Source organism: Terrapene carolina, unplaced genomic scaffold (assembly GCF_002925995.2).
Source record: "Terrapene carolina triunguis isolate 2854851 unplaced genomic scaffold, T_m_triunguis-2.0 Scaffold211, whole genome shotgun sequence".
Lineage (NCBI taxonomy): Eukaryota > Metazoa > Chordata > Testudines > Emydidae > Terrapene > Terrapene triunguis.
Window position 1 is genome coordinate 22362171 of NW_020664562.1, and position 25918 is coordinate 22388088.

General features: G+C 42.3%; 1 protein-coding gene across 2 annotated transcripts in view; it reads left to right on the plus strand.

The window, feature by feature from the left end:
- The window catches only part of LOC113407423 (breast cancer anti-estrogen resistance protein 3-like), an 88950-nt gene that overhangs the window by 33637 nt on the left and 29395 nt on the right, over positions 1-25918 (plus strand). The window contains exon 1 of one of the 2 annotated variants that reach the window (XM_026655925.1): positions 20293-20489. The exons of the other annotated variant lie outside the window; for it this stretch is intronic. Coding sequence (XP_026511710.1) covers positions 20406-20489 — 84 coding nt within the window. The 5' untranslated portion in view covers positions 20293-20405. Of the gene's footprint in view, positions 1-20292; positions 20490-25918 lie in introns of those variants that run through there. 2 annotated transcript variants of the gene reach the window in all.

Here is a 25918-nt window from a genome sequence, read left to right on the forward strand (position 1 = left end):
AGGTTGCTAACAAGGAGGAGGGAGAAAAATGTTGTCGTTAATCTCTGAGGATAGGACAAGAAGCAATGGACTTAAATTGAAACAAGGGCAATTTAGGTTGGGCATTAGGAAAAACTTCCTGTCAGGATAGATAAGCACTGGAATAATTGCCTAGGGAGGTTGTGGAATCTCAGTCATTGGAGATTTTTAAGAGCAGGTTAGACAAACACCTGCCCGGAATGGTCTAGATTGGTTCTTGGACCTGCACTATTTAACATTCGTATTAATGGCATGGAAGAAGACAAAATCATCACTGATAAATTTTCAGATGACACCAAAAATTGTGGGGGAGGAGCTAAATAATGAAGAGGAGAGGTCACTGATAGAGTGATTTGGATCACTTGGTAAGCCGGGTGCAAATAATTTGCATTTTAATACATATGTATTAAAGTTACACATCTAGGAATAAAGAATATAGGCCATTCTTACACAATGGGACTCTATCCTAGGCAACAGTGCCTCTGAAAAAGACTTGGGGATCATGGTGGATAATCAGCTGAACATGAGTTCCCAGTGCGACGCTGTGGCCAAAAAGGCGAATGTGATCCTGGGATGCATAAATGGGAATCTCAAGTAGGAGAAGAGAGGTTATATTGGCTCTGTGTTTGGCACTAGTATAACCACTACTGGAATACTATGTCCAGTCCTGGTGTCTACAATTCAAGAAGGATGTGGCTAAATTGGACAAGGTTCAGAGAAGAGCCTGAAGAATGATTAAAGGATTGGAAAACATGCCTAATAGTGATAGACTCAAGGAGCTGACTCCATTTAGCTTACCTAAGAGAAGGTTAAGAGGTGATTTGATTACAGTCTGTAAGTACCTATATAGGGAACAAATATTTGATAATGGGCTCTTCAGTCTAGCAGAGAAGATCCAATGGCTAGACTTTGAAATTAGACAAATTCAGACCGGAAAAGAGGCTTAAGTTTTTAGATAGTAGTTAATCATTGGAACAATTACCAAAGGTTGTGATGGATTCTCCATCACTGAAAATTTTAAAATCAAGATTGGATTTTTTAAAAACAGATGGTATAGTTCAAACAGGAATTATTTTGGGGAAGTTCTATGGCCTTTGTTATATGTCGGTGAAACTACGCAATCACAGTGGTTCTTTCTGGCCTTAGAATCTATGCATAGGCGCCGACTCCGTGGGTGCTCCAGGGCTGGAGCATCCACGAGGAAAAATTGGTGGATGCTCTGCACCCACCAGCAGCTCCCTGCCCCAGCCCCCCACCCCAGTTCACCTCTGCTCCACCTCCACCTCCTCCCCTGAGCGCGCCGCGGCTCCACTTCTTCCCCCCTCCCTCCCAGCGCTTCCCGCCATGAAACAGCTGATTCGCGGCGGCAAGTGCTGTGAGGGAGGGGGGAGGAGAGGGAACGCGGCGCAGTCAGGGAAGAGGCGGGGCTGGGGCAGAGATTTGGGGAAGGGGTCCAATAAGGGCAGGGAGGGGGTGGAGTTGGGGCGGGGCAGGGATGGAGTCGGGGCGGGGCCGAGCACCCACCGGTGCCTGGAAAAGTTGGCATCTATGTATATGGCAGAGAGGAAGAAAAGGTTCTGTATTGGTCATTCACCAGTGGGCTTGGTAACAGGAAGAGATGCTGTGACATGATAATAGTCTAAGTGCTAATTCTGATGCTTGTAATCTTTCCAGTAGGAATAGGCCCCATACTTTTGTCAGTATTTGATGTGTTTGTTAATCATTAAGATTTTGGAGCTGGGGAGGGAAGCCTGGGGGAACAAGTTTGTAAGACAGGAGGAGGGCATAGTAACCCCATCTCTTCCACTTCCCCTCTCCTGCTCCCTCATTTTAATGAACTGTCAAGTAGTTTAGGCCTAGAATTTGACATGCCTTAGAATAAAAATCCCGATTGGAAAAATCCTGAGGATTCTAAATAGCTAGTTAAAACATACATATAGGAATAAGAAATAATTCATTCTTGAACTTGTTGCACAAAGAAGGGAACATCTCAATAGCTGCTAGTCTTTAATTTTCTTTTAATGTAGTTTTTAAACTTTTTAAAAACATTTTTAAAAATCTTTTTGGTTTTTGCATCTTTAATTTTTTGTGTCTTCTCAATTTTTTTCATTGTGCTTATTTATAACCTGCTGTACTTCACCTTGTGAGGATTAATATATTATAATGTTTATAAAGCTCTCCCAGCTCCTTGGATAAAAGATGCTATAGTTGGAAAGTGGTATTTGTAAACTGCAGAACAATAAAGTCCCTGTAAGGTCCCAAAGTTCAGTGCAGAGGTTCCTGTAGCATCCAGCTGTGCTCCTACCCACCACTGCAGTTTGCACTTAACAAGTGTATTTGGCAAGAGGCACAAAGTCTTAGTTTGCTTTGCTTGAGCTCATGGAGTTGAAGCACGCTCAAGATTTTCCATTAGTTACCTCACCTCTTTTTATTTGATAATCTTTGACACAAGCCTGTTATAGAAGGAAGTGGCACTGATAAGAGATAAGCAACAAAATTAACCCTTAGAAGTAAATAAAATGAGGAAGGGAAAAAAATCAATAAAAAGAGCACCAAGAGCATTTCACTTTGTTGATATGTGATATCAGAATAGATAGGATTCCTGCGGTTCTAGCTGTGAGCAAGAGAACTTTCCTAAGACCAAACTGTCTGATGCATGCAAGAGAACATAGCTCTGTAGCCCTGTGGCAGGGTGCCATGAGCTGCTTCAAACTGGGCTCTATTAAAGCCAGCACCTGGTCACCTAGAACAAGTAGGGCACTGAGTGGGTTGAAGGTAGGAGAGAGCTGGTAGCTTGATGAGTTAATGAGGTAATTAGCTCACCAGCTGGAGAACCCAGGAAGGAAAGCAGGCAATTTAAAAAGCTAAACCAGGGTGCTGAAAGGAGGCTTCTCATAACTGCCGCTATATGGCTGTATTGTACCTGGAGCTTAAGAAGGAGATAAACAATAAATGCACATGGTGAAGATACCTTGGTGGACCTGTGTGCTGCTCAATTCACCAAGGGGACTTACCAGCCAGGGTTTTCCAGGAGAGGACCGGGGAGCCCATTCACAAGCCCTTAGACCTTCCTACTGCAAAGTGTTAAATTAGATGGCTGAAAATAAATTTAAATATAAGTACCCAAACATAAAGTATGATCCTAATGATAATCACATGGAAAATGTGACCATTCATGCTACATTTTCTTATACTCCATTGTTTATCAGGTTGTTTGGATTGTAAACTCTTTGGGGAAAAGGGCTTTCATGTGATTCTGTTCTCATCTACTATGGCATAAAACCAGTGTATAATGGGGTAGATTTAGTTCCCTTGCGTTCAAGTAGTCTGCACCTGTTGGCATTACCCAGATGATAACATAGCCATGTGCAATCGAAATGCAGCATGAAAGCTGGTTCCCACCAATTGCAGCTTTTCCAAAATATCACATAAGTGCTACACTGTACTCCTGGGGGAAGTCTGCACCAAAAAATTAAAAATTCTGCACACAATATTTTAAAATTCTGCATATTTTATTTTCAAAATAACACAATATAATCACTCCAGTTTCAATAATTTTGATTATTTATTTCAAAATACCTGTCTGTAACAATAAAGACAACAAAAAAGATTCCCCTGGGAGTAGAGTTAAAGAAACCTCTATGACAACCCAGTTCCTGTTTCTCTGTTATGTTTTTGTTGGGCACCTCAGTCTGGGTGTGTCACACATGCCAGCTGGGCACATCTTGGGGGAAAACTCTGCCCTTCTGGTCTTTTAGTTGATTCTAATTTTTTCACCCCGCCTCTGTAAAGTTACCATATAGAGGTTTCCAAAGAGAGGATACTGCCCAGGTAAGGGGGAAGGGTCGCTGGAGGAGGAGTACAGTTGGAGGATGCTGGAGGGGGTACAGTTGACGGGTGCTGGAGGGGTTTGTGTGTGTATGGGGAAGTGGGTATTTGGCGGATGCTGGAGGGGTCTGTGTGTGTGTGCTGGGAGGTGGGTATTTGGTGGATGGTGGAGGGGGCTGCACGGGGCCCCCTGTCCCAGACACCTGTAACCCCTTCCCTACAGAGCCCAGCTTTGGGGCCAGACACCTCCACCCCTCCCTTCAAAGCCCAGCTGTGGGGTCCCCCCCACAGCTCAGACACTTATACCTCCTTTTCCCCAGACTCCAGCTGCATGGCCTGACACCAGCATACCCTCCCTTCAGAGTCCTGGGATCCAGAGGGGGAAACAGCGTGTACACATCATGCACAATCAGTTGCACACGTACAAAATGGGAAATGACTGCCTAGGAAGGAGTACTGCGGAAGGGGATCTGGGGGTCATAGTGGACCAAAAGCTAAATATGTGTGACGCTGTTGCAAAAAAACCAAACATCATTCTGGGATGTATTAGCAGAAGTATTGTAAGCAAGACACGAGAAGTAATTCTTCTGCTCTACTCCATGCTGATTAGGCCTCAACAGGACTATTGTGTCCAGTTCTGGGTGCCGCATTTCAGGAAAGATGTGGACAAATTGGAGAAAGTCCAGAGAAGAGCAACAAAAATGATTAAAGGTCTAGAAAACATGACCTATGAGGGAAAAAATTGGGTTTTTTTAGTCTGGAGAAGAGAAGACTGAGAGGGGACATGATAACAGTTTTCAAGTACATAAAAGGTTGTTACAAGGAGGAGGGAGAAAAATTGTTGTTCTTAACCTCTGAGAACAGGACAAGAAGCAATGGGCTTAAATTGCCGCAAGGGCGGTTTAGGTTGGACATTAGGAAAAGCTTCCTAACTGTCAGGGTGGTTAAGCACTGGAATAAATTGCCTAGGGAGCTGGTGGAATCTCCATCATTGGGGATTTTTAAGAGCAGGTTGGACAAACTCCTGTCAGGGATGGTCTAGATCAGTGGTCTCCAAACTTTTTTGATCGCGCACCCCTATCAGTAAAAAATTTTTGAGCACTCAACCCCTGCTGCGCCGAAGCAAGAAAAAAAAAAAAAAACAACCCAGACTCCCGCCCGAACTGCCAAAGCGCACACACACACAAAAAAGTGCTCCTCCTGCTGCGCACCCCAAGGATCCTCGTGCGCACCCCACTTTGGAGACCACTGGTCTAGATAATACTTAGTCCTGCCATGAGTGCAGAGGGCTGGACTAGATTACATCTCGAGGTCCCTTCCAGTTCTCTGAGTCTCTGCTGCTGGTCAGACCGGACTTGTATGGAGTTTCCTGCATGCCACCTCCTTCCTTCAGGGTATGCTGGGAATCCTCCAGCTCCCCCTCCTTCCTGGCAGTGTCCTCTATTTGTGAACTGGGCTCTGTCAGTCTGTAGTATGAACATATGCTTGTTTCCGTGGAGTACTTGTTTCAAAAAGTGCTCCTGCTTGGAAATGACAAACATTCCCAGATGAGCTGCAATTCAGTTTTAAATAGAATGGAGGGGATTCATTGTGGAGTAAGGAAAAAAAATAATATAGTTACTGGCTGGATTCAAGAAAATTACAATACGCCAAGTGTCTGCACAATAAACAAAGCATAGTGGTGTTAGACGCACACCAGGAGCTGCAGCCAGATGTCGCCATAAAAGATGGAGATGTTTATAATCTGTTATTTAACACACCCTTGTAGGTTTGTTGTATCATTTTAGTTTTTCATCCATACTTTCTTTCCTTGCCAAAAACTGGTGTCTGGAGCTGAAGTAAATAATTAGTTGCATTTAGAGGTAAATTGAGGGACCTGTTTAGAAAATGCTCTACCCAGAGTGACAGCAAAAGGATTCGTTTTCCTTCCTATTAATGCTGCTCAATGACAGCAGATATTTTAGACTGCTCATTTGTAACATTAATCCTTTGAACATGTTCTTTTTCAGAGAAGACTCTATAGGCACGTTATAGAGTTTCTCACACTTGAATCTAAATTAAAGTTCCCAAATGGCAGTTTACTGCATCTTGAATAATGATGCATTATGTCATCCAGTTGATAAAAAGAGAGCTAATTATGCATAACCAGTTCTAAGGGGAAAAAATGTACTGATGTGTTGGAGCCTGAGTACTGAAAAGTGGCAACATGACTTCAACCCTTCCTTTGTGCTCACAGTACTGCTGAAACCATGGCCACAGTTAAATGGCTCTTTCAGAATACCCTTTTATTCCAGAAGTGAAAACAGGCCAGTCTACTTTGAGTTAGGCTGCTAACAAAGTCATGAAAGAGATTTATAAAAACAATAGAACGTTGTACATTCTGTGAGATTTTACAAGTTTTATGAACCAAATAATGGATCCATTGGCTGCCTGTGCCGGGAGTGTGGTTTTTTGGTTTTTTTTTTTTTTTTGTGCCTGAGTCTGCACATCCACAGAACAAACTCCATCGCTCTGTGGGGGATGGGCGAAAGGATCAAAAGGTGCCAGCTGTGAATGTGTAACAGGACTGTATTTGAGCTCTTGCAATCAAATTTGTATGAACTAAATATAGCCACCCACCACTCCCCTATCCACTACTAAGATCTTTGAGGTTTTGTAATAAAGTGTTTATTTTCTCTTATTGTAGCTAGGAGAGGGTGGGAAGACGGAAGAATGGATTAATTGCCTCCTTACATGGAAATCTTGCACAGTGTTTCCATACAGTTTGCTGATAGTGACAGAAATCATAATTTAATGCATCACTGATGAGTTGTGGGCTTACTCTGGAAATGTGCATTAAAGCTTCAATGGAAAGAATTACAAAATCTATGACTGACTGTCTGCTGAGTATGGTCATGAAGAAAGTTTATATTTAGAGATCAATGTGGAGAAACAGTTTCACCACTTCCATAAGGAAGTTACAACTGCAGTGCTGTCATCCTTCATTTGTGATGCTCCATTGAAAATGAGTTGCTTACCCCAGCCCCATATCACCTAACTGTATTTTTTTCTTCTATAGGTTTTATTCCATCTTACTTGTGAGATTTGCCCAGAGAGTCACACTGTTATAGCGATGGCAGCAGCATTATGAGGGCTTAACCCTAATGTATCTGAAAACAAAACTTTGCTTGGCATCAGAGCCTCTGTCAGCCTACTTTTCCTGTAGCTTTGCAGTGCGGTCCAGTATTTTAGAGAGTGATCTCCCCTGCAGGAAGCATTGCGGCTCATGTGGGGACATTTCCTGGGTGGTAAATCAAAATATTGTAGAGACCAACCTTTTATTACTATTCCCAAATTAAAACAGAACTAACTTTTGCAGCTGTCTGGCTCTTATATGGACATTGGCAGTAATCATGATTTCTTACTGATTTTCTTGCCATTGTTGGTCATTCACATGCCAAAAAGACCATTTGGAAAGAGTTCCATGAGAATAGTAGGAAGAAAATATATTTTTTTTCAACCTATTGGCATCACAAATGTTAAAGGGTTGGGAAAGAATCCTTTCACTGTGGCACTGAAGATGTTTTGAGAGGACTCCCCCAAGACACTGTGATAATCTTTTACAGAAGCCTCACCCTGTCCAGAAATCAGCCCATTCCAGAAAAACTCCCAACTGCATCATCTAGATCTGCTCATGCTGATAAAATGAGCTTCTGTTTAATGTTGTCCTCTGGAGACTTGCACAATGAGATGCATGTTATGACTTGTGAGCAGTGAGTTTGCCAGATTTCTAACCCTGTCCGTGAGCATTATCCATTAAGAATCAGAGCTGGGATGGAGACTCCAATAGAATTTGTCAACACCAAGCAGCAAGAGGATTTTTCAGATCCAAAATTTTCCAGTTTTGTTTCTTAGCCCCTGTTGCTGCTGCAACTATTGCAACAGATAGGAGGGCAAATAATAAGGGTAGCAACATGCAGGATATGCCTCCATTAGTAGAAATCTGAAAATCTTCCTACATACCTGATTAAACATACTTTACAAAGCTTCTGTGGTAACTATGAACAAACTGTCAAACTGGAAGAAACCCACTGGCATGGAGGCTATTTTATAACGTCACTTCAGGAAGCTTTTTAGAAAGAGTTTTTTTATATTTAACTTTTCAACAGAACTTCACCTGAAAACGTGGCTTTAACACAACCCTTTTGTGGATCACCAAAACAGTTCAGAAAGAAGAGATTGTCAGTAATTTAGACGATTGTTGAGCCAGTTCATTATCTCTCTCCAGACAAAAAAAAAAAAAAAGTATTTGAAAATTTGATACTTGAGGAGTGCCTGATGGTATGCATTGCCCTCTAGTGCAGGTCGGTAGAATGATACTGAATAGAGTTTTTCACTTTTTAAAAAATAAAGAGAATTGAGAAAGGATGATCACTTAGATGGTTTATAGCAACAGTCATTTACTTCCAGCATGGCTGTCAGAAGATTTAAAGCTTTCCTGTGTGGAATCTGTTCTGTGGAATGAGAGTGCTTTTCTGAGGCAAAGTGGAAAATGACAACTATATTGTTAAACATTTTTGGATCCATATATGCCTTGTGTTTCTTAGGATGAACATTCCCTATTTTTAAAATTTTAAATATTTGTTTCTACTGTTCCCCCCCAAAAGCTCTATCAGCCCAGATATTTGATATTTGTATTTGGTCTAATAGTTACAACTGGGATTTTCAAAGGAGCCTAAGGGAGTTAGATGCCCAAATCCCATTAAAATGTAATGAGAACTATGTAGCTAACTCCCCCAGGCGCCTTTGAAAATTGCACCCTATATGTTTAAATTCATGGAAATCCCTCTAATTTCTCAATGGAATAATATTGTCCATGATTGTTGCTGGAATTTTACCCATGCAAATATAGGTTTCAGGGGTATCCTCACGGCTTTTGTTGATGTGGTTGACATCAGGTAAGTCTATGAAAAGTTGGAAAATAGTAATTCACATATAGTTCTTTTTGTTACAGTGACCTAAATCCAAGCTGTTTTTCCCCCAGTGAATATGCAAGAAGTGTGCCTACCACTATGTAAAACTATATAATACAATTTCCTATTGCATGTCTAATTCATGCTTGGCCAGTAGACAATTTCCTACACTAGTCTTTTTGATTTTTCCATGCCTAGATGTTCCTGATTATTTTTCTCACTAAGATCGGTGTTTGAATACACGGTAGGCATTAGAATTCTCTCTCTTTTGAGTGATAATCAACTCATGAGTTCTAGTTCACCCAAGAATGGATGGTAGTCATTATTAATAGAAAGTTACCCCCCACCTTTCATTGGGTGATCTTTCTGTAGTGCTGACTCTTGCACTCTTTTTCTCTCCACTTGCGTTACTGCTGCAGGTAGGATTGGTGACTCTGGTGTATAGAGCAATGCCTATTCTTACATACTGCTGTAGTTTTGCTGACTTGGGTATGCATAAAATGATGTTTCTGTGACTGTCATTTACTTTCCAGGATTGCATGTTAAAGAATAATCTTATCTCTGTAGTTTCATTATAAATCACTGACTCTTTAATAACCACATTCTGATTTTATTTATTTTTAATCATTAACTCTAAGTTCTGTTTGATCCTGAAACATCAAAGCTTATAAATTCACTACAGTTGCAATAGCTGAGCTTTGAGCTGAAAATCTATCTGCCTGTAAAAGTATATTGCGCCAATTTCTATGGTACCTTGGCGCCAGTAGGCATACTTAGAGCTCGGATGGTGCTTTCATCCGTTAACTAATTAATCCTCACCTCACCCCTTTGAGGTGGATAACTATTATCAACCCATTTTTACAGATGGAGAAAGTGAGTCAGATCTAGCAGTAGAAACCAGGAACTTCTGAATCTTAAACACATGGTCAGTCCACCAAATCCCTCTTCCTCTGCAGCTCTATCTGTAGTAAAGGCATCAAACATCTCTCCCTGTTCTATGGCAAAAGCCACACATCTCTTGTTGGTCATTCTTTTGTGGTAAACAACAATTTTGCAAACCAATTTCCATCGTTGTTTATCCCTGGAATTGGCCAAAAGTGCTACTTTTTGGAGGGAAGAAGTATTCCAGGAGCTGTGAGATAAAACATAAATCTCTGCAGTAAATATCTTCGGTTAAAGTCTGTATTTCTATGAAACATGCCACCTGTTTCTGTGTCTCAGGGACCATCCAGCAGGGCTGGCTTTAGTATGTGCGGGGCCCGATTCGAATACCCGGCGGCGGTCTGGGTCTTTGGTGGCACTTCGGTGGTGGGTCCTTCACTCGCTCCAGGTCTTCCGCGGCACTGAAGGACCCGACGCCAAAATGCCACCGAAGACCCGGAGCAAGTGAAGGACCCGCCGCCGATGTGCCGCCGAAGACCTGGACCGCCGCTGGGTGAGTAAAAAAATTAAAATGGCGCCTAAGTTAGGCGCTCTTCTTTAGGGCGCGGGGCCCTCTTAGGCGCGGGACCCGATTCGGGGGAAGCAGCCTAAAGCTGGCCCTGCTGTCCAGAGTTTCATGACAATGCTCTTAGTCCTCCCATGTATTTCATTGGAAGAAATTGGAGTGTCCTTTATTTTTCTTCAAAATATCCACATTTATGGCTTCCAAATGCTGAGAGTCATGCTGCTATTAATAAGGTCACTGAATCAAAATGGCATTGCCAATGAGGCAAAAGTATGGGTAACAGTAGAGTGGCCACCTGCTTTTCAAAGAAATTAAAAATACAGGACGATGTTTACTTTTAAGGAACGGCAACACACAAGATTTTATTTGTGGTTCAGAATCATGCACCTTATAAAATCATAAATTTGTATTGAAGATCGTTATCTTTTGCATGATTATTTTTGAAATGGAAAACAAAATGTGTCTTATATTGACATGATAGACATTGGGCACCGGGGCCTGATCCAATGCCCATTACAGTTAATGGAAGGACTCCTACTGACTTTGGGATTTGCATCAGGCTCTAGGCCAGGAGCATTTCTTTAAAAATAATAAAATAAAATAAAATAAAATAATAATGGTGGCGGGGGGAGGGAGAAGACGGTAATGGCCATCCCAGTATGCATGTTATGGTCTTCATTCTCTTTTGTCATTCATGGGCCTCCTGTTACCATGAGTCCTGTCACTACATGTTGTATAAAGTGGGGGTGAGGTGTGGCACTGAATAGGCAATGCAGTATGTAATACATAGCACCTCTACAACACTTTTAATTTTCAAAGGCTCATGCAAACATGAACTAATTGATTTATTAATTAACACAGTGGAAAATTGATTGATTACATGTTTGTTGGTGGTGTCACCTGGAAGTGGAATTGTTGCTAAAATGTGTTCTGAGTTGATTTTATTCCTCTCTCTGTGACATGAAATAATTTAATCATTTGCAGTAGAGCTGGATTTCGATAGCCATCCATAAAGGGACAGAACTCTTATCCCTTCTATATTGCACCTTTCTTGGCTGCTGGGGTTGTTTCCATTGAGTGAGAGCAAAATGTCTCTGGTTCTCACATGTTTCATCCTGCGTTTTGTGGGCGGTATTGTCCCAGAGGAGTGCAGGTGATCATGGTGAGTAATGGATGGAACTATGGTCACTGAGGCAGCTAGGTCCTGATCTATTGATTATTTTGAAGATCAGGACAAAGGACTTGCACTAACAAGAAAAGTGGACTGGGAGCTGAAGGAGGGATCAAAGCAACCGTATTATGTACCTGTGGCAGCCAGTCCCATTATGGAATTGGAGGCCCGGCATTGTTGTCTCCTTCAGCCTCAGATACAGGTACAGTAATCCAGTGTGGAGGTGGCAGGCACATGGATCAGTGTGGCCAGAACCTTATTTGGGAGCAAGGGGTGAAGTGAAGTTCCCTAGCAAGCTGGAGTTGGAAGATGGCATTTTTCATCACTGATGGTACCTAATCTTCTAGGCTAAGCGTTGAATTGAACAGAATGCTGAGGCTTGGCATCACTGTGACCAATAGGGGCAGACAGCTTTGAAGAAAGGGAAGAGAGTATCCTGGCTTGTTCTTCAAAACATTTTCCCCGTTCAATGAGTGTTGCTTTGATCTTACCTAGGATGGTAAAAGGTGGTAGCTGAATCCATGTGAGTGGATCACACCATCCAAGGGATCCTGACATGGTGTTGGAAATGGTTTTGTCTCTGATACTGTCATCGACACTCGTTCAAGGAGAGCAGTTCAACAATGGTTCAGTTGTTTAGTGTAGAAAAGGCAAGAAGCCTGTGTTTGACTCTCTTTCATATCTGGAAGGAAACCAGATTACAGCTGTACTTTCCTGTAACAGATTTTGCAGAGCCACAAGGGGGAGTTAGAGTGTAATTTGTTGCCAGGCAGATTATGGTAATAATTTCAGGCTGTATAACTATTCAAGGAGTGGTCCTTTAAGGCTGAAGTTCCTTTTCCCTGTCTTTCGTAGCATGATGCTATAGCTTTCTCTATATGTGCATCTGATTGGAATAAAACTGTTCCTTTTACATGGTGTGTCTCACCCACTTCATTGGGGCGGGGGGAGGGGGAACCTGCTTCAAGATCTCCTAATATGTTGTAGTTCCATTCTTTTCCCTCCTTCTTTGAGTTGCAAGTGGGTCTGGGTTGCAAGAGAAGGTGGGGGAATGTTAGGTGGAACAAAGTGCTCTTTTGGGCGGGGTGATGTCTACTGAATTATGATTAGAAGCCACAGCTACAACAGCCTGCAAAAAGCAAAGGTAACAGGGAGGAGAGTGTATGGGAAAGAAAAGGTCAGTCCCAATAAGGATTGCCCTATACACAGGTGGCAGAATGCGCGCTGAGTGATGGGTCTTTGGTATCAGGCTTTTGTATATTTAATTTAGGTCCACATGCAGTTGAATTAGGGAGGGGCTAGTTTTAGGTAGCAGTTTCAGGAGTGCCTTCACCCCCTTCCATTTTGGACATCTTCCCGCCCTTCCTTCCCTATGACTTGCACTTTGTAAAATACGTGCATTATTCTGTTGTGAATAACTAGGGAGGTAGTGCCACTGTGTGGAGGCATCTCTCTCAGAAGATTAACAGAGGGGATAGGACAGGACTAAGAACCAGGAAGAATGGGGAGTGGGAGCTCTGCTGACGGCAATGATGGCCAATACAAATGGGCTGCATTGTATATTTCTCACATGTTAATAAAGAAGGCCCTGTTAAGGGAAAGGGAAATTCTTGTATTTAAGTTAAGAGTGTTGCCATCCTAGGGGTTAGATGCTTCAGACTGGATTTTTTTTGAATCATGTGGTTAATTTTGCTTTCAGGTTCCATTCATAACACATTTGCTCAGAGTCCTACAGATGCCATTTTATAGCTGTAGCATTTATAACCATGATTAGACTTCATGTATGCTTGCTGTAAACTGCAGTACCCTGTATCCCATGTGGTGTCAGTAGTTCAGTGCCATTCATCAGGACATGCTGGTGACTGGTTGCATGTTATATAAAATCTGAAATTTATGATATTGAACATTGCACTATGTGAAGTTAGCTTTGATGCCATTCCCCTTTATATCCAGCTTCCTGTCTGTACAGCCTTTCTAGCTGTTTTTCTTGGAGAGCAACCTAAAATGGGATCAGGATATTTATATTTCACTGAAGAACATGTGAGGCTGATTCAAATGTTTGAATAGTTTGCTGATTGAATATGGACTAAAAGAGGTGTCTCAACCCATTTTTTTATCTGGTTTGGGCTGAAATCCATATGATTCCATTATGGCAGGAGTGGGCAAACTACGGCCTAGGGGCCACATATGGCCCCCCAGACATTTTAATCGGGCCTTTGAGCTCTCGCCGGGAAGCGGTGTTGGGGGCTTTCCTTGCTCCGGCATTCCAGCCGGGGAGCAGGGTCTGGGTCTTGCCCCACTCCGCACGGCTCCCGGAAGCAGCCGCATGTCCCCACTCTGGCTCCTATGTGTAGGAGCAGCCAAGGGGCTCTGCATGCTGCCCTCACCCCAAGCACCACCCCTGCACCTCCCATTGGCCGAGAACCACAGCCAATGGGAGCTGCAAGGGTGGCGCCTGCGGACATGGCAGCGTGCAGAGCCGCCTGGCCGCACCTCCGCATAGGAGCCAGAGGTGGGAACATGCTGCTGTTCCTGGGAGCCGCTTGAGTTAAGTGCTGCCCAGAGCCTGGCCCCCTGGTCCCCTCCCACACCCCTGCCCTCGCCCAGATTCCCTCGCCATCCTCCGAACCCTTCAGTCCCAGCCCAGAGACCCTCCTGCACCCCCACCCACTCATCCCCAGCCCCACCCCAGAGCCCGCATCCCCAGCCGGAGCCCTCCTGCACCCCAACCCCCAATTTCATGAGCATTCATGGCCCGTCATACAATTTCCCTACCCATATGTGGCCCTTGAGCCGAAAAGTTTGCCCAACCCTGCATTATGGGATGCAATCTACTATTTTACATAATTGATTTGCAAGGCTAAAATCTTTATGAATAAATGAGAACAGTTCCCAGACAGTTGGCCTTCTGATTTAGCATGTTATCTTAGTTGTGAGTGTGTAGACTGATTGTTAGTGAAGCTAGGCTACACACGAGTTTGTCCTTACTTCAAGTATTTGTCTGTTTTCATAAGGTTGTTATAAATTATTTCAATGAGCCATTTATTATGTTGAAATGCAGGATCGTCTCTTCTTGCAGTACTTCAGTTCCTGGATGGTGATAAGACCCTTGTCCCTTATGCCTGGGCCTTTTATGCCAGAATCACAGTTGCCAACTTTCACGTGGTAAATAAGCACCCTGACTAAATAAGCACCTTGCTGTGCATCCCTGATTCTCTCCCCCCCTTGCCCCTGCTTGCTGGGAGCCGATAAAAAAAAAAAAAAAAAAAAAGCAACAAGCTGCTACAAGCCAAACAAGCTACAAGCCAAAAAATAGCCAACAAGCAACTCACAAGCCAATTAAGCCAAAAACAAGCCCAATTTCTGTGTTTTTTCCGCGGGTTTGGCATCTCTGGCCAGAACAGTGTAAAGGAGCTGTAAAAGTCCCAGATCTGAGTGGGGGGACAATTTAAGTCTGCAGTTGACATTTTGAAGGCATATGACACAGGAAATTTATTTTCTTGCACTCAGCAACTCAGAGCGTGGGTTGCTGTCAAGATGTATGCAGGATGGGATGGTGAAAAAATGGCTTTAGACCACTTTTTTGGATTCTTTATTTTCCTAGGTCATCTATGCACCAAGTTGGTTCCCCTGTGTAAATTAGAGCAGCCCAAAGGCTGACTACAAACAGCTTACTGGTATGTGGCAGTGCATAGGAGCTGCTATACTTTTTCTTCGCTAACAGAGGATTCCCTCCCACTCTGGTGATTCTCCCATAACCAGCTACACCAGCTTTATGGCTGCTTTGTGCCAGCAGTGCAACGCAAAGAGGCCAGCTTCCAGTCCTGTGTCTTCGTAACATGTCGCACCAGGCCATAGATTCCGTTGTGATCATCTATTCGGACCTCCTGTATAACACAGGCCATGGAACTTCCCCCACATAATTCCTAGAGCAAATTTTTTAGAAAAACTTCCAATCTTGATTATAAAATGGTCAGTGATGGAGAATCCCTCACAACCCTTGGTAAATTGCTCCAATGGTTAATTACTATCACAGTTAGAAATTTACATCTTATTTACAGTTTGAAAACTTCAGTTTTTATCTTCAAGTTCCAGCTGTTGGATTGTGTTGTACCTTTTTCTGCTAGATTGAAGGACCAATTAAATACTTGTTCCTCATGTAGATACCTATCGACTGTAATCAAGTCATCCCATAACCTTTTTGTTGTTAAACTAAATGGATTGAGCTCCTTTAGTCTATCGCTATAAAGCATGTTTTCTAATCCTTTAATCCTTCTTGTGACTCTTCTATGAACCCTCTCCAATTCATCAACCATCCTTCTTGAAATGTAGGCACTAGAACTGTAGACAGTATTCTAGCGGTGGTGGCACCAGTGCCAAATAAAGTGGTGAAATAATCTCTCTACTCCTACTTGAGATTCCCCTGTTTATGCATCCCAGGATTGCATTAGCTCTTTTGGTCACAGTGTCACACTGGGAGCTCATGTTCAGCTGATTATCCACCATGACCACCAAATCTTATTAGAGGCACTGCTTCCCAAGATAGAGTCCCCCATCTTGTAGGTATGTCCTGCGTTCTTTGTTCTCAAATTAATGAAAGCAGATGGACTTTTCTTTAACTCTTTGTGGAGGGGGTGCATATGTGCATGCTCTCTCTCTCACGGACACAAACAGAGCAATGCAAGACTGGCATTAAGCCTTGATGAATACAAATATCCCATTTTTATATGCTTGGTGGCTAGGATTAATTCAGTATAATGATGCAGTATTCGTTATCTAAAGAAAGAAGTCTTTATTTCCTGACAATTACACTGCTGTTTTTGTAAAGGATGCCAGCAGTTGTCATATTAAATTGGACAGTATTATTTTTCTTGAGGGCCAGGATCATTATTTCTGGCACTCACCCACTGTGAGTAGTCACTTCTGAACAGATTCTTTACTTTACTCTCACAGACAGGAAGGAATGAGTTGCCAGTTATTATTTGTGATTTGTGCCATGCTGTTCATCTCAGATTGTGGATGCAATACTTGAGCTTTGTTATATTTGCTGCTTGACGAGCCTTTCCAAAGAGAAACACGCACCTTCACATCAAAGCATATTGGGCCAAATCACATCCAATTATATCTGTGAATACACATTCAAGTCAGGAGGTTGGGCCCACTGGGGATCTATTGGAGGCACAGCGCCAACCCCTCTATTTTTATAGAGGAGAAGGAAAGAGTGGCAACCAGGTCTTGTTCAGAAGATTTGGAAGGAAACCACGTAAGGGAAATCTCATAGACTTTTCCTGTCCTTGTTCCCATCTCTGGTTGTGATTTTTGGTTTGTCTTTGAAAACCCGAAAGAGATTGAACTTGGTCTGGGTCAAATTTGGAATCTATGGCCAAATTCTGACTTATAGCTTGTTAAACCCCATTCAAGTCAATTATATATATCGGGGCAGAACTTGGCCATTGCTGCTCTTCGTTAAGGGCCCGATTCTGCCACCTCCTCTCATGTCGAGCAGTGCCTCACCCCATAGAGCCCCATGGAAACCAGTGAATGGCAAGATATCACTGATCGTGAGCAGAGCTGGTACAATCGTTCTCTAAGCCTTAAAGGCTTGTCTACATGAGGAAATTTTTCAAAGTTGCAAAAGCTAAACTGGAAAAAGACACTTGTATTCCAGAATAAGTATCCACGCAGTGAGTTATACCAGTAAAACTACAGCTGTATAATTATATTGCAATAATTATCTCAATAAATTTCCCCATGTAGACAAGCCCTAAGTGAAGTTTACAAAACTATTAGTTTGTCATTTAAGACATGACTGTATGTGTAAAATGGCTGTGGGCATGGGAATACATATACATGGTGCAGGGTCAGTAATCATCCTTGTTTATAGCTGGATGTCTGGACTACACTCTAGTCACTGGGCCTAGATACTGAGTAGCCATTTACAAAATACCCACATCAGACGTGCTCTACCCCTCTCTGCTGTCCTAAGCCTTCACTCCCTCCTCTTAAGGAATCAGCATTATTAAACTTCTCTAGCTTTTAGCAACTAACTGAATAGCTGTTTACCATAGGTCGCCTGAAATGCCCTTGTTTCCATGGTCACGGAATAATGTGTGCTAAATTAGACCTGACCATGAAAAAAGCCAAACTCCAAGACAATGTCTGGATCTTTCCCAATGCCCGTTTCTGTCTGAATCCTCCATAGATGTTTTGAATGTCTGTAGCTGGTGTGAGAGGAGATGCAGGGCCCAGCTGAAGGTGCAGTTTTGAGAAGGAGTTTCTTAGGCTAGGTCTACACTAGCGGGGGGGTCGACCTAAAATACACAACTTCAGCTACGCGAATAGCGTAGCTGAAGTCAGTGTATCTTAGGTTGATTTACCTGGCCGTAAGGACGGCGGCAAGTCGACCGCTGCCACTCCCCCATCGACTCCGCTTCCGCCTCTCGCCGCGGTGGGAGTTCCGGAGTCGACGGCAAAGCGATAGGGGATCGATTTTGTCGCGTCTACACTAGAGGAGATAGGTTGCAGGATCAGACCTATAAATTCAGGGCCGGCTCCAGCGTTTTTGCCGCTCCAAGCGGCGAAAGGAAAAAAAAAAAAGCCACGATCAGCGGCACTTCGGCGGCAGCTCTACCGCCGCCGCTTCATTCTTCAGCAGCAATTCGGTGACAGGTTCTTCCCTCTGAGAGGGACTGAGGGACCCGCCGCCGAAGAGCCGGATGTGCCGCCCCTTTCCGTTGGCCGTCCCAAGCACCTGCTTGCTGTGCTGGTGCCTGGAGCCAGCCCTGTATAAATTGCAGTGTTCTGTAATTCATTTCCATTTAAAATACTCAGAGAAGTGAACCCTGCTGTGCTTTGTATCCATAAGAAGTGGCCACATTTTGGTACCATGGCTTTTTTTGACACTTTGTGAGTTTACAGGCCAGTAGCCAGTGTTTCTGCACACGAGTCTCTGAGAGCTCTCACTCACACCCTGGTCAGGAGCAGGAGGGCACCCACTGGACATTAGAGCTTTTTCTTTATTTTAACTAGGAGTCTGGTGGCACCTTAAAGACTAACAAATTTATTTGGGCATAAGCTTTTTTTTACCCACGAAAGCTTATGCCCAAATAAATCTGTTAGTCTTTAAGGTGCCACCAGACACCTCGTTGTTTTTGTGGATACAGACTAACACGGCTACCCCCTGATACTTCTTTATTTTAGTATATGTGTTTGTAGTTGATCTTAGCAGGCAAACTGTGAGGAAAGGAGCTTTGCATGAAAACCACCTCCCACTGAGCTGCTTCTGGAACAAGCATCAGTGAATCTGTTTCAGTAACTACTGGCTGAAAAAAACAATTCTAAAATTAAATGACTAAAATTAAACATCTGCAGATGTTGTCATAAATAAAAATGTCCAATCCTGTTTTGAATCTTGCTAAACTATTTGCCTCCATAGTATCCTGTGGTAGTGAGTTCCAGAAGCTATTTATGTTGTGGACGTTAGTTATTTTTTAAATTAAATCCAGCTTTTTGCCTTCAGCCATTTCCTTCGTTCACCCTTCATTTCCTAATATTTTCCTCTCCACTGGTACTATAGATTTTAACTTCTTAAAATATTGTAACAATTCCATATTCATGTAGGAATCTCACAGCTATTGCTGTGCTGCACGTCATAGCCACTCAGACTGTCACAGTAATGGAGTTGTATAGAAATCCAATCTTTCCTCCAAAAGTACAGGTCCCTAACACTTGAGTTAAAGAATAGTCTCTGCTAGTTCCTAATTATACAGGGACTAAGACATATTGTTGACCAGTTTTGCTTCCATCCAGTAGAGGGCAGTGGTGCATATACAAACCAATCAATTTATGACCGTATATTTTTGAGGAAAGTTTTAAGTGCCGCTTTTTTTCTTTATTATGAGCATAATCTAGGACTAATGCATTGGAAAGGAAAAGAGCAGGAGAAGAGGAAATACGACCGTGTTGAGAGAGCCAATCAGCAATGCTTTGTTTACTTTTTTCCACAATACGAGAAGAGATTAAAAGGAAGAGATGAAAGGGAATACTCTAACAGCCACAGCCTTGCAGAGCTCTCCGGATGGAACTGTGCTCTCTAAGAGAAGAGCAGCGTGTATGTAAATATGACAGCTTCCTTTTCTGTGAGGACTAAGTTTAACTTTATTTCCACGCTGAAGAGTTTTCAAACTTACACGTATGTTCTCCTTTCTAACAGCTTGCCCAGTTACGTGGGACCTGCACCAGGCTCTGGCTGTTTATTGATGATCTTAATTAAACTCCAAAAGGTTGCATTAGCTATATTGCTAATAATGGCTGTGCTGATGTAATTGTCTTCTCCCAATTGTTTTCCCGTGACTGGCTGCCTGAAGCTTCCTAATTAAAAATAAACAGATTTGACATTTTCCTTGGTTATCTACACTCTAAGGATATAACATCTTGTTTGATGATGAAGAGTAACAGAGTCATGCAAGCCCTAGGCAACCACTCTCCCTCTCTCTCCTTATCACTTGGGTGCTGAACAGAATTATTTATGTAACATGTAGATACTTTGTGACTGAACAGAGACAGCAGGAGTGAGCAATCAAACCTTTAGGAGTGCAGTGAGTGACTCAGGTGTTGTACGTTGCTGAGAAGAGTCTGCCTTGAGCTTGTGGCTTAATAATTTGTACTCTGCAACTCTGATCCAAGGGGATACCCAAATAGAGGCACTTTCTCAGAGGGTTAGAATTTCATTGGTGAGTGTAATAGATCACATGAGGATTCTGGCACTCTCTACATGGCAGGCTGCAAGCTAGTATGCCAGAAGCCACTGAACTGATAGTATCAGCATTAGCTGAGGAAACAGTCCCAGATTGATGTGTGAGTAACGGGGAGTGTATGAGCCCTGGCAGGCCGAGGTCAATGCAAAAGAGCTCACAAGTAACTCCTGAAAGTTGCTGGTGGTGACCATTTACTTTTAATCCAAAGGGTCCACAGGACAGAGGATTTGAAAATGCCTAAGGATTGTAATGTTTTTCAAACTCTCATAGCAGCTCTTTGCTGTTTTTATCACCGTAAATCCATTATTGGAGTTAAGGTAGGTGCCCTTCTGCAATAACAGTAACTATACTGCATACTAGTTGATATTCAACAGTGCTTGTTTTAAAATGACGTTTAGATACAGTGTGTGATGGTCATATAATGGAAGTACCTTTTGATAGTGTACTCTTGGCTGAAGGAGAGGCTTTAAAATGTTCAAACTTACTTGCCTGAAGTTGAATGCACAAATCCGTATTTAGGCTCCTAAATCAAAGTGCCTTGAGTTTGAGATACTGAGCACCAGCAGATCCCATGGAATTAAATAGTAACTTCAAGCAGGGGCGAGGAACAATTTGTATAGTGGGGGGGCTGAGAGCCATTGAACCAAACTCTAAACCCTGTATATGATGGAAACCACTTCAAGCCAGGGGTTGCGGCACCTAGTTCCTGCACCTATGGCTTCAAGGTCTCAGTACCTTGTAAATCAGACCACTTTGATTTAGATGCCTAAATATAGATTTAGGTGCCTAAATTTAAGCACCTACATTTGAGAATTTACCCCACTGTGTTCAGAGTCTTTGCTTTCTATTCAGGTAATAGTGTTCGGAAGTGCTTTAGTTAAGCCTTAGTATTGGTCCAAAGGAGCCAAAATGCTATAAAGAATAGGTACTTCTTTTCAGTGGCAGCATCTCATACACTTGTATTAGGTCAAGGTCACTAGTTTTTCTTTTATTGTAGTATTATTTTAAAACCCTACAGGCAATTCCGATTTTATTGTAGATTTAAAATGTGAGATTATATAATATCCTAAATGTGCTAAATGCTTTACAGACATTGAGTGGGACACATTCCATATGAGCCACAATCAGTTGTGATCGAAGTCTCCCCAAAGGGCTTTGGATCAGTTTTACTGTTCAGCCCCATCCCTAATAAAAACCATAGAGGCCAAACCACATAAACAGGCTCTCCATTTGTGCTGCTCTCGTGGGTTTAGTTTGTAGATATGTGAGCCCACATGGCTGCTTGTTTGTGTGAAGAAGATGCATTGAGGCCTTCAGAGATGAGCATCTGTTGGCATAAACAGGTATTGTCATTGTGATTAGAATTGGACAGTGTCCTCACTGATGGAGATGCCTTCACTACCTAGACACAGTGCAGCCACTGTACAGTGTAATTAATGCAGACATTAAGATTGTTTTAAAGACTGGCTTCCTGTAATTATTACAGACTAGTTTGTGTTGAAATGAATCCTAGAACCCAGACTTAGTCCCTGATTTATGTTTGAAAACAAAAACGCATGCTACAGATTGTTTCACGAGCCTGGTATGTAGCTGCATGATTGGGGCCTCTTCCTCCTTTGCTTCAACTCCATCAAATGCCCAGCACTACATCAAACAGCTACCTCGCTGAGGAAGGCGGGCTGTGTGTCTCTCCCAAGCCTTTTAATGCTGCTGACAGTGCTAGTGAGTGATAGGTGCATGGTGCCCCACCAGACCAAGCTAACTGCATTCAGTAGAGTGCAGGTTTGTTTTGTGCATTGGTGATTAAGTTTTTCTTCACCTTTCATTCACTATGTATGGTTGCCAGGACAAAATCCTATACCGTCCTGAATGATTTCATCTCCATTTTCAAAATATTAGGGGTCACATTTTCAGAAGTGCCAAAGTGATTAAGGAGCCTAGTCCTATTTTCAAAAGTGACTTTCAGTGAGACTTATGTTCATAAGGTCCTAAAGACGGTCTCCCTGACAGTCGGGGATTTGGGCTCCTGAATCACTTTGGCACTTTTGAAAATTTGACCCTACTGTAGATTCTCTTCTCCTTTTTCACTGATGCAATCACATTGAAGCAGTCACTGGTGTCAAAGAAAGGAGACTCTGTCCCATTAACTTTATTGCTTTTAATTTTAATTGGGATTTTAAAGGTTCTCACTATAATTCTGTTGCTCTACAACTTTCAAAATGAAGTTGGGGTTTATTGTTCGCTATCAGAACTGAATTAAAACGATCATTCTCGTCCATGCCCTTTGTTTGACTTGGCATGAATTTCTAATATCTAAAATAACACTGGTGTTGTCATGGTAATTTTCCATTTGGTCTAATCCATATAGTCTCTGGAGAAACTGAAACATTAATAGTGTTTGCTGTATGGGAAAAGAATAAAGCCTTTTATGCAGAAACAAATTACAGCTGGTCTCTTTCAAAAATAAGGTTCTATTTAAAGAGATTTCCAGCATTTAAAATAGATTTCAATACATGTGTTCCAGAAGGCACTGCTGATTTATCTTTAATTAAATCCAATGAATTGCTATTTTAAGAAGTGCCTACATTTTGGAAATGGGTCACCCTTGCTTTGGGGAAAACAGTCAGACATGGAAATGGGTAGGGGGGAAGAGAACATGGGATCCAAGATGGGGAGCTGAATGCCTCTTTTCTCTAGCACGCCAATGCACTTTGGTGCCAGCATTGATAAGAACTCAGGGCTAGTTGTTCTCTCACACCAGTGTAAACCCATTGACTTCAATGGAAATAGATTATATTTAGATGAGATTTATCCTTAATTTTGTTAGGGATCAGCTGTGTGCAGTTACCGAGGACAAGTTCATCCTGAATAAATCCACTGACATCGGTAGAGTTATACCAGGGATGCATTTGACACACAGGACCAAACTCTGTTCTGTTACACTGAGGTAAATCCACAGTAACTGCACTGACTTGAGCTGTAACTGAGAGCAGAATCTGGCCTAGCACATGGACACTGATATATGTCCCAACATGCACTGGGAAATGTGAAATGTACAGGGTCTGAGCACTGATAATGCATTATACCTACCTTTGTGACTCTTGCAAATCTGAAATACAGCAGCTAAAGTGGTATTTTAGTTACTGGAGTGTAAAGTCCAACATAATGTTTAGTTCAGAAACTCTATAGCCTAATAACGCTATACCGTGATGATGGTGTGTGTGTATTTTAGTAAGTGCACCCCCGTTCAATTACTAACAGTAAGTAAGAATGAGGATCAACAGCTAGTTCAGATGTTTACTGCAAATTACAGAAAACTGCAGTCTGATTGGCAGCTGTCTGTAGAAATGGGCAGAGGCACTGCTCCTTCCCCCTAACCTGTGCTCATTTATTATGTGAGCTTCAAGCCAGTGAAAATGGTTCCTTTTAAAAGTTCTATCTGTCATTTTTGGGATTCAGAATCTGGAAATTCAGATGCAACCATGGTAAAAATGGTAAACAGACATCTTAGCCCTGAACGTGTTGCAACTTCTATTGAGTTAATATGTTCTTTACGACTGGAAGGGGAGAACCTGTTCAAGTATTATATTTGTTCGTAACATCCTAATTATACAGTTGATGAATCACCCTCATCTGAAGCTGTTCATGAGTCACCCTCATCTGAAGCTGTTCAAAAGGGGAAAGCCATTCAAGTTCTCATGGCTGCCAGGTTTTGAAACTTCCAGTATGTAGAGCTACCACATCATCCAGTAATGTCCTAATGTTATGAATGTAACCCAGGCAGGCAGCCTTTTATAAGAGGCCACTCTTGCAAGTTCATCCAAGAGAAAGATGGCATTTGCAATGGCTTTTTATAGATGGTGATTTTTAACTAATATTTCTTCACTATGTGACAATCTAAATCTGATTCACTGGTATCTTTGGGCTTCACATATCCAGTTTCAGCATTCACGTGAAGAATATTGAGTCTGCTACCAGGAGCTAGCAAGTCGCCACAGCCCAGCTTTTGGATCTTTGTTTTTGGCATAACATTTGTTGTTGTTGGAGAGGCTGGGCTGGGAAGAAATAACTTACCAAGATACTGTGAAATTTCACATAACTCTCTGAACTTTGGTTCCCCATTGACTTGCTTCTGGATCTGCATGAGGTTTGTTTTGCACCCTTGGTATCAAGGCTGATTTAAAAAAAAATCGTGTTGAAAAGATCTTCTTTCCTTCTTGATCTGTCTGCATGTCCTAAGATCTTTCAAGGGGAAAGCTCCTCTCTCTGAGTTCTCATGCTACTTTTACATAATTCATAAGGTTTCCACTCCCACATGCCCTCTAACACATATGTAATTGATATCTGTGCTACCCCAGCCTTTTTCCGGGCATGACTATAGTGGGTGTAGTGAAGAAGTTCCACGGACTGTGTTCTGAGCATGACTATAGTGGGTGTAATGAAGAAGTTCCACAGACTATGCTGCTAAAATAGACATTATTTCCTTAATATAAATTGAAAAGAGGTAAAGGATTCTCTTTATGTTTGAGAACTATCCAAGGCTACTTTGTGCCTGTTACCACCATTTTCCTTCTTTGCTCTAACTTCTAAATTCCATGCTTACTTTTTACTCTGTACTTGCTTCAGCATATTCCCATTTGCTGAAGTGGGAACTTTGCTTGAGTTCATACATCAGCATTTGGCTTCTTAGTAATAGATTGGACATAAGCATTTCTCAGGTATATTTGCATAAGCACACTGGGCCAAATCTTGCAGTCCTTAAGATTTACTCAGGCAAAAATCCCCATTGCAATCAAGGGGAATTTTGCCTGAGCAAGTACCATTCAACAGCTGAATAGGAACTTTAGGATTGTGACACATGAGAATTCAGAGCTTTAGGCTCCATTGTCTAAAGGTGAACCATATACCCTAGTCTGTGAATGATGTCATTTCAGGAATTAAGGATTAAGTTATATTTACAGTTGGTTGTGGGGAGGGTATTATTTTCTTACTGGAGTTAAGGATTGTACAACATAGGCCTGACCCAAAGCCCACTGAAGCCAATAAGATTCTTTCTGTTGGCTTCAGTGAGCACTGGACTGAACCCTGTGATATTGTATTGTATGCCTGTTGGGCATAAACCAGATCAATGTTCATGTGGCTCTTCCATTCAGGAATATCTCCATAAATGTCAGAAAGGCCTCACATTCCTTGCCTTGTGGTGGACACTCAGCTTGTGTGACTTACCAGTACTTGAATTTCAAGAAAGTCAGTGAGATGATGATTGAAGTTTGCCTGATTACTGATACTTTTCACTAGTTGTTCCTCCAAAAGTTCCCAGCTGACAACAAAGATACAAGATTCTTCAGCCAGTGCCCATTTGGATTTTCCATAAAATGTCATTCTACTCTATCTGGCTTAGTTCAGGTCTCTGGTTAATGCTAGAGTTCACTTGGCTCAGTTTAAGATCTACATATTGATTCACTCTCTACATTTGAGATGGCCAAATAGAGACCTCTCAAAGGGAGAGTTAAATCAGTCTGAACTTCAAAACTTTCTCCTAAATAAGATGGCAGTTGGGCTTGGCCCTGCCTAGTTACATCATTCACTTTAGAACAGTTTTATGTCTCCCTTTTTTGGGCCAAATTCTGTCTCCCACACCCCTACATGTAGAGGGCTCTGATCTCATTAGAACTGGTGTGATTCCACTGTGCCGGGGCATGGGTTTCAGGGAGATTATGCAGGGGTCCACACCTTCTGTGAAGTG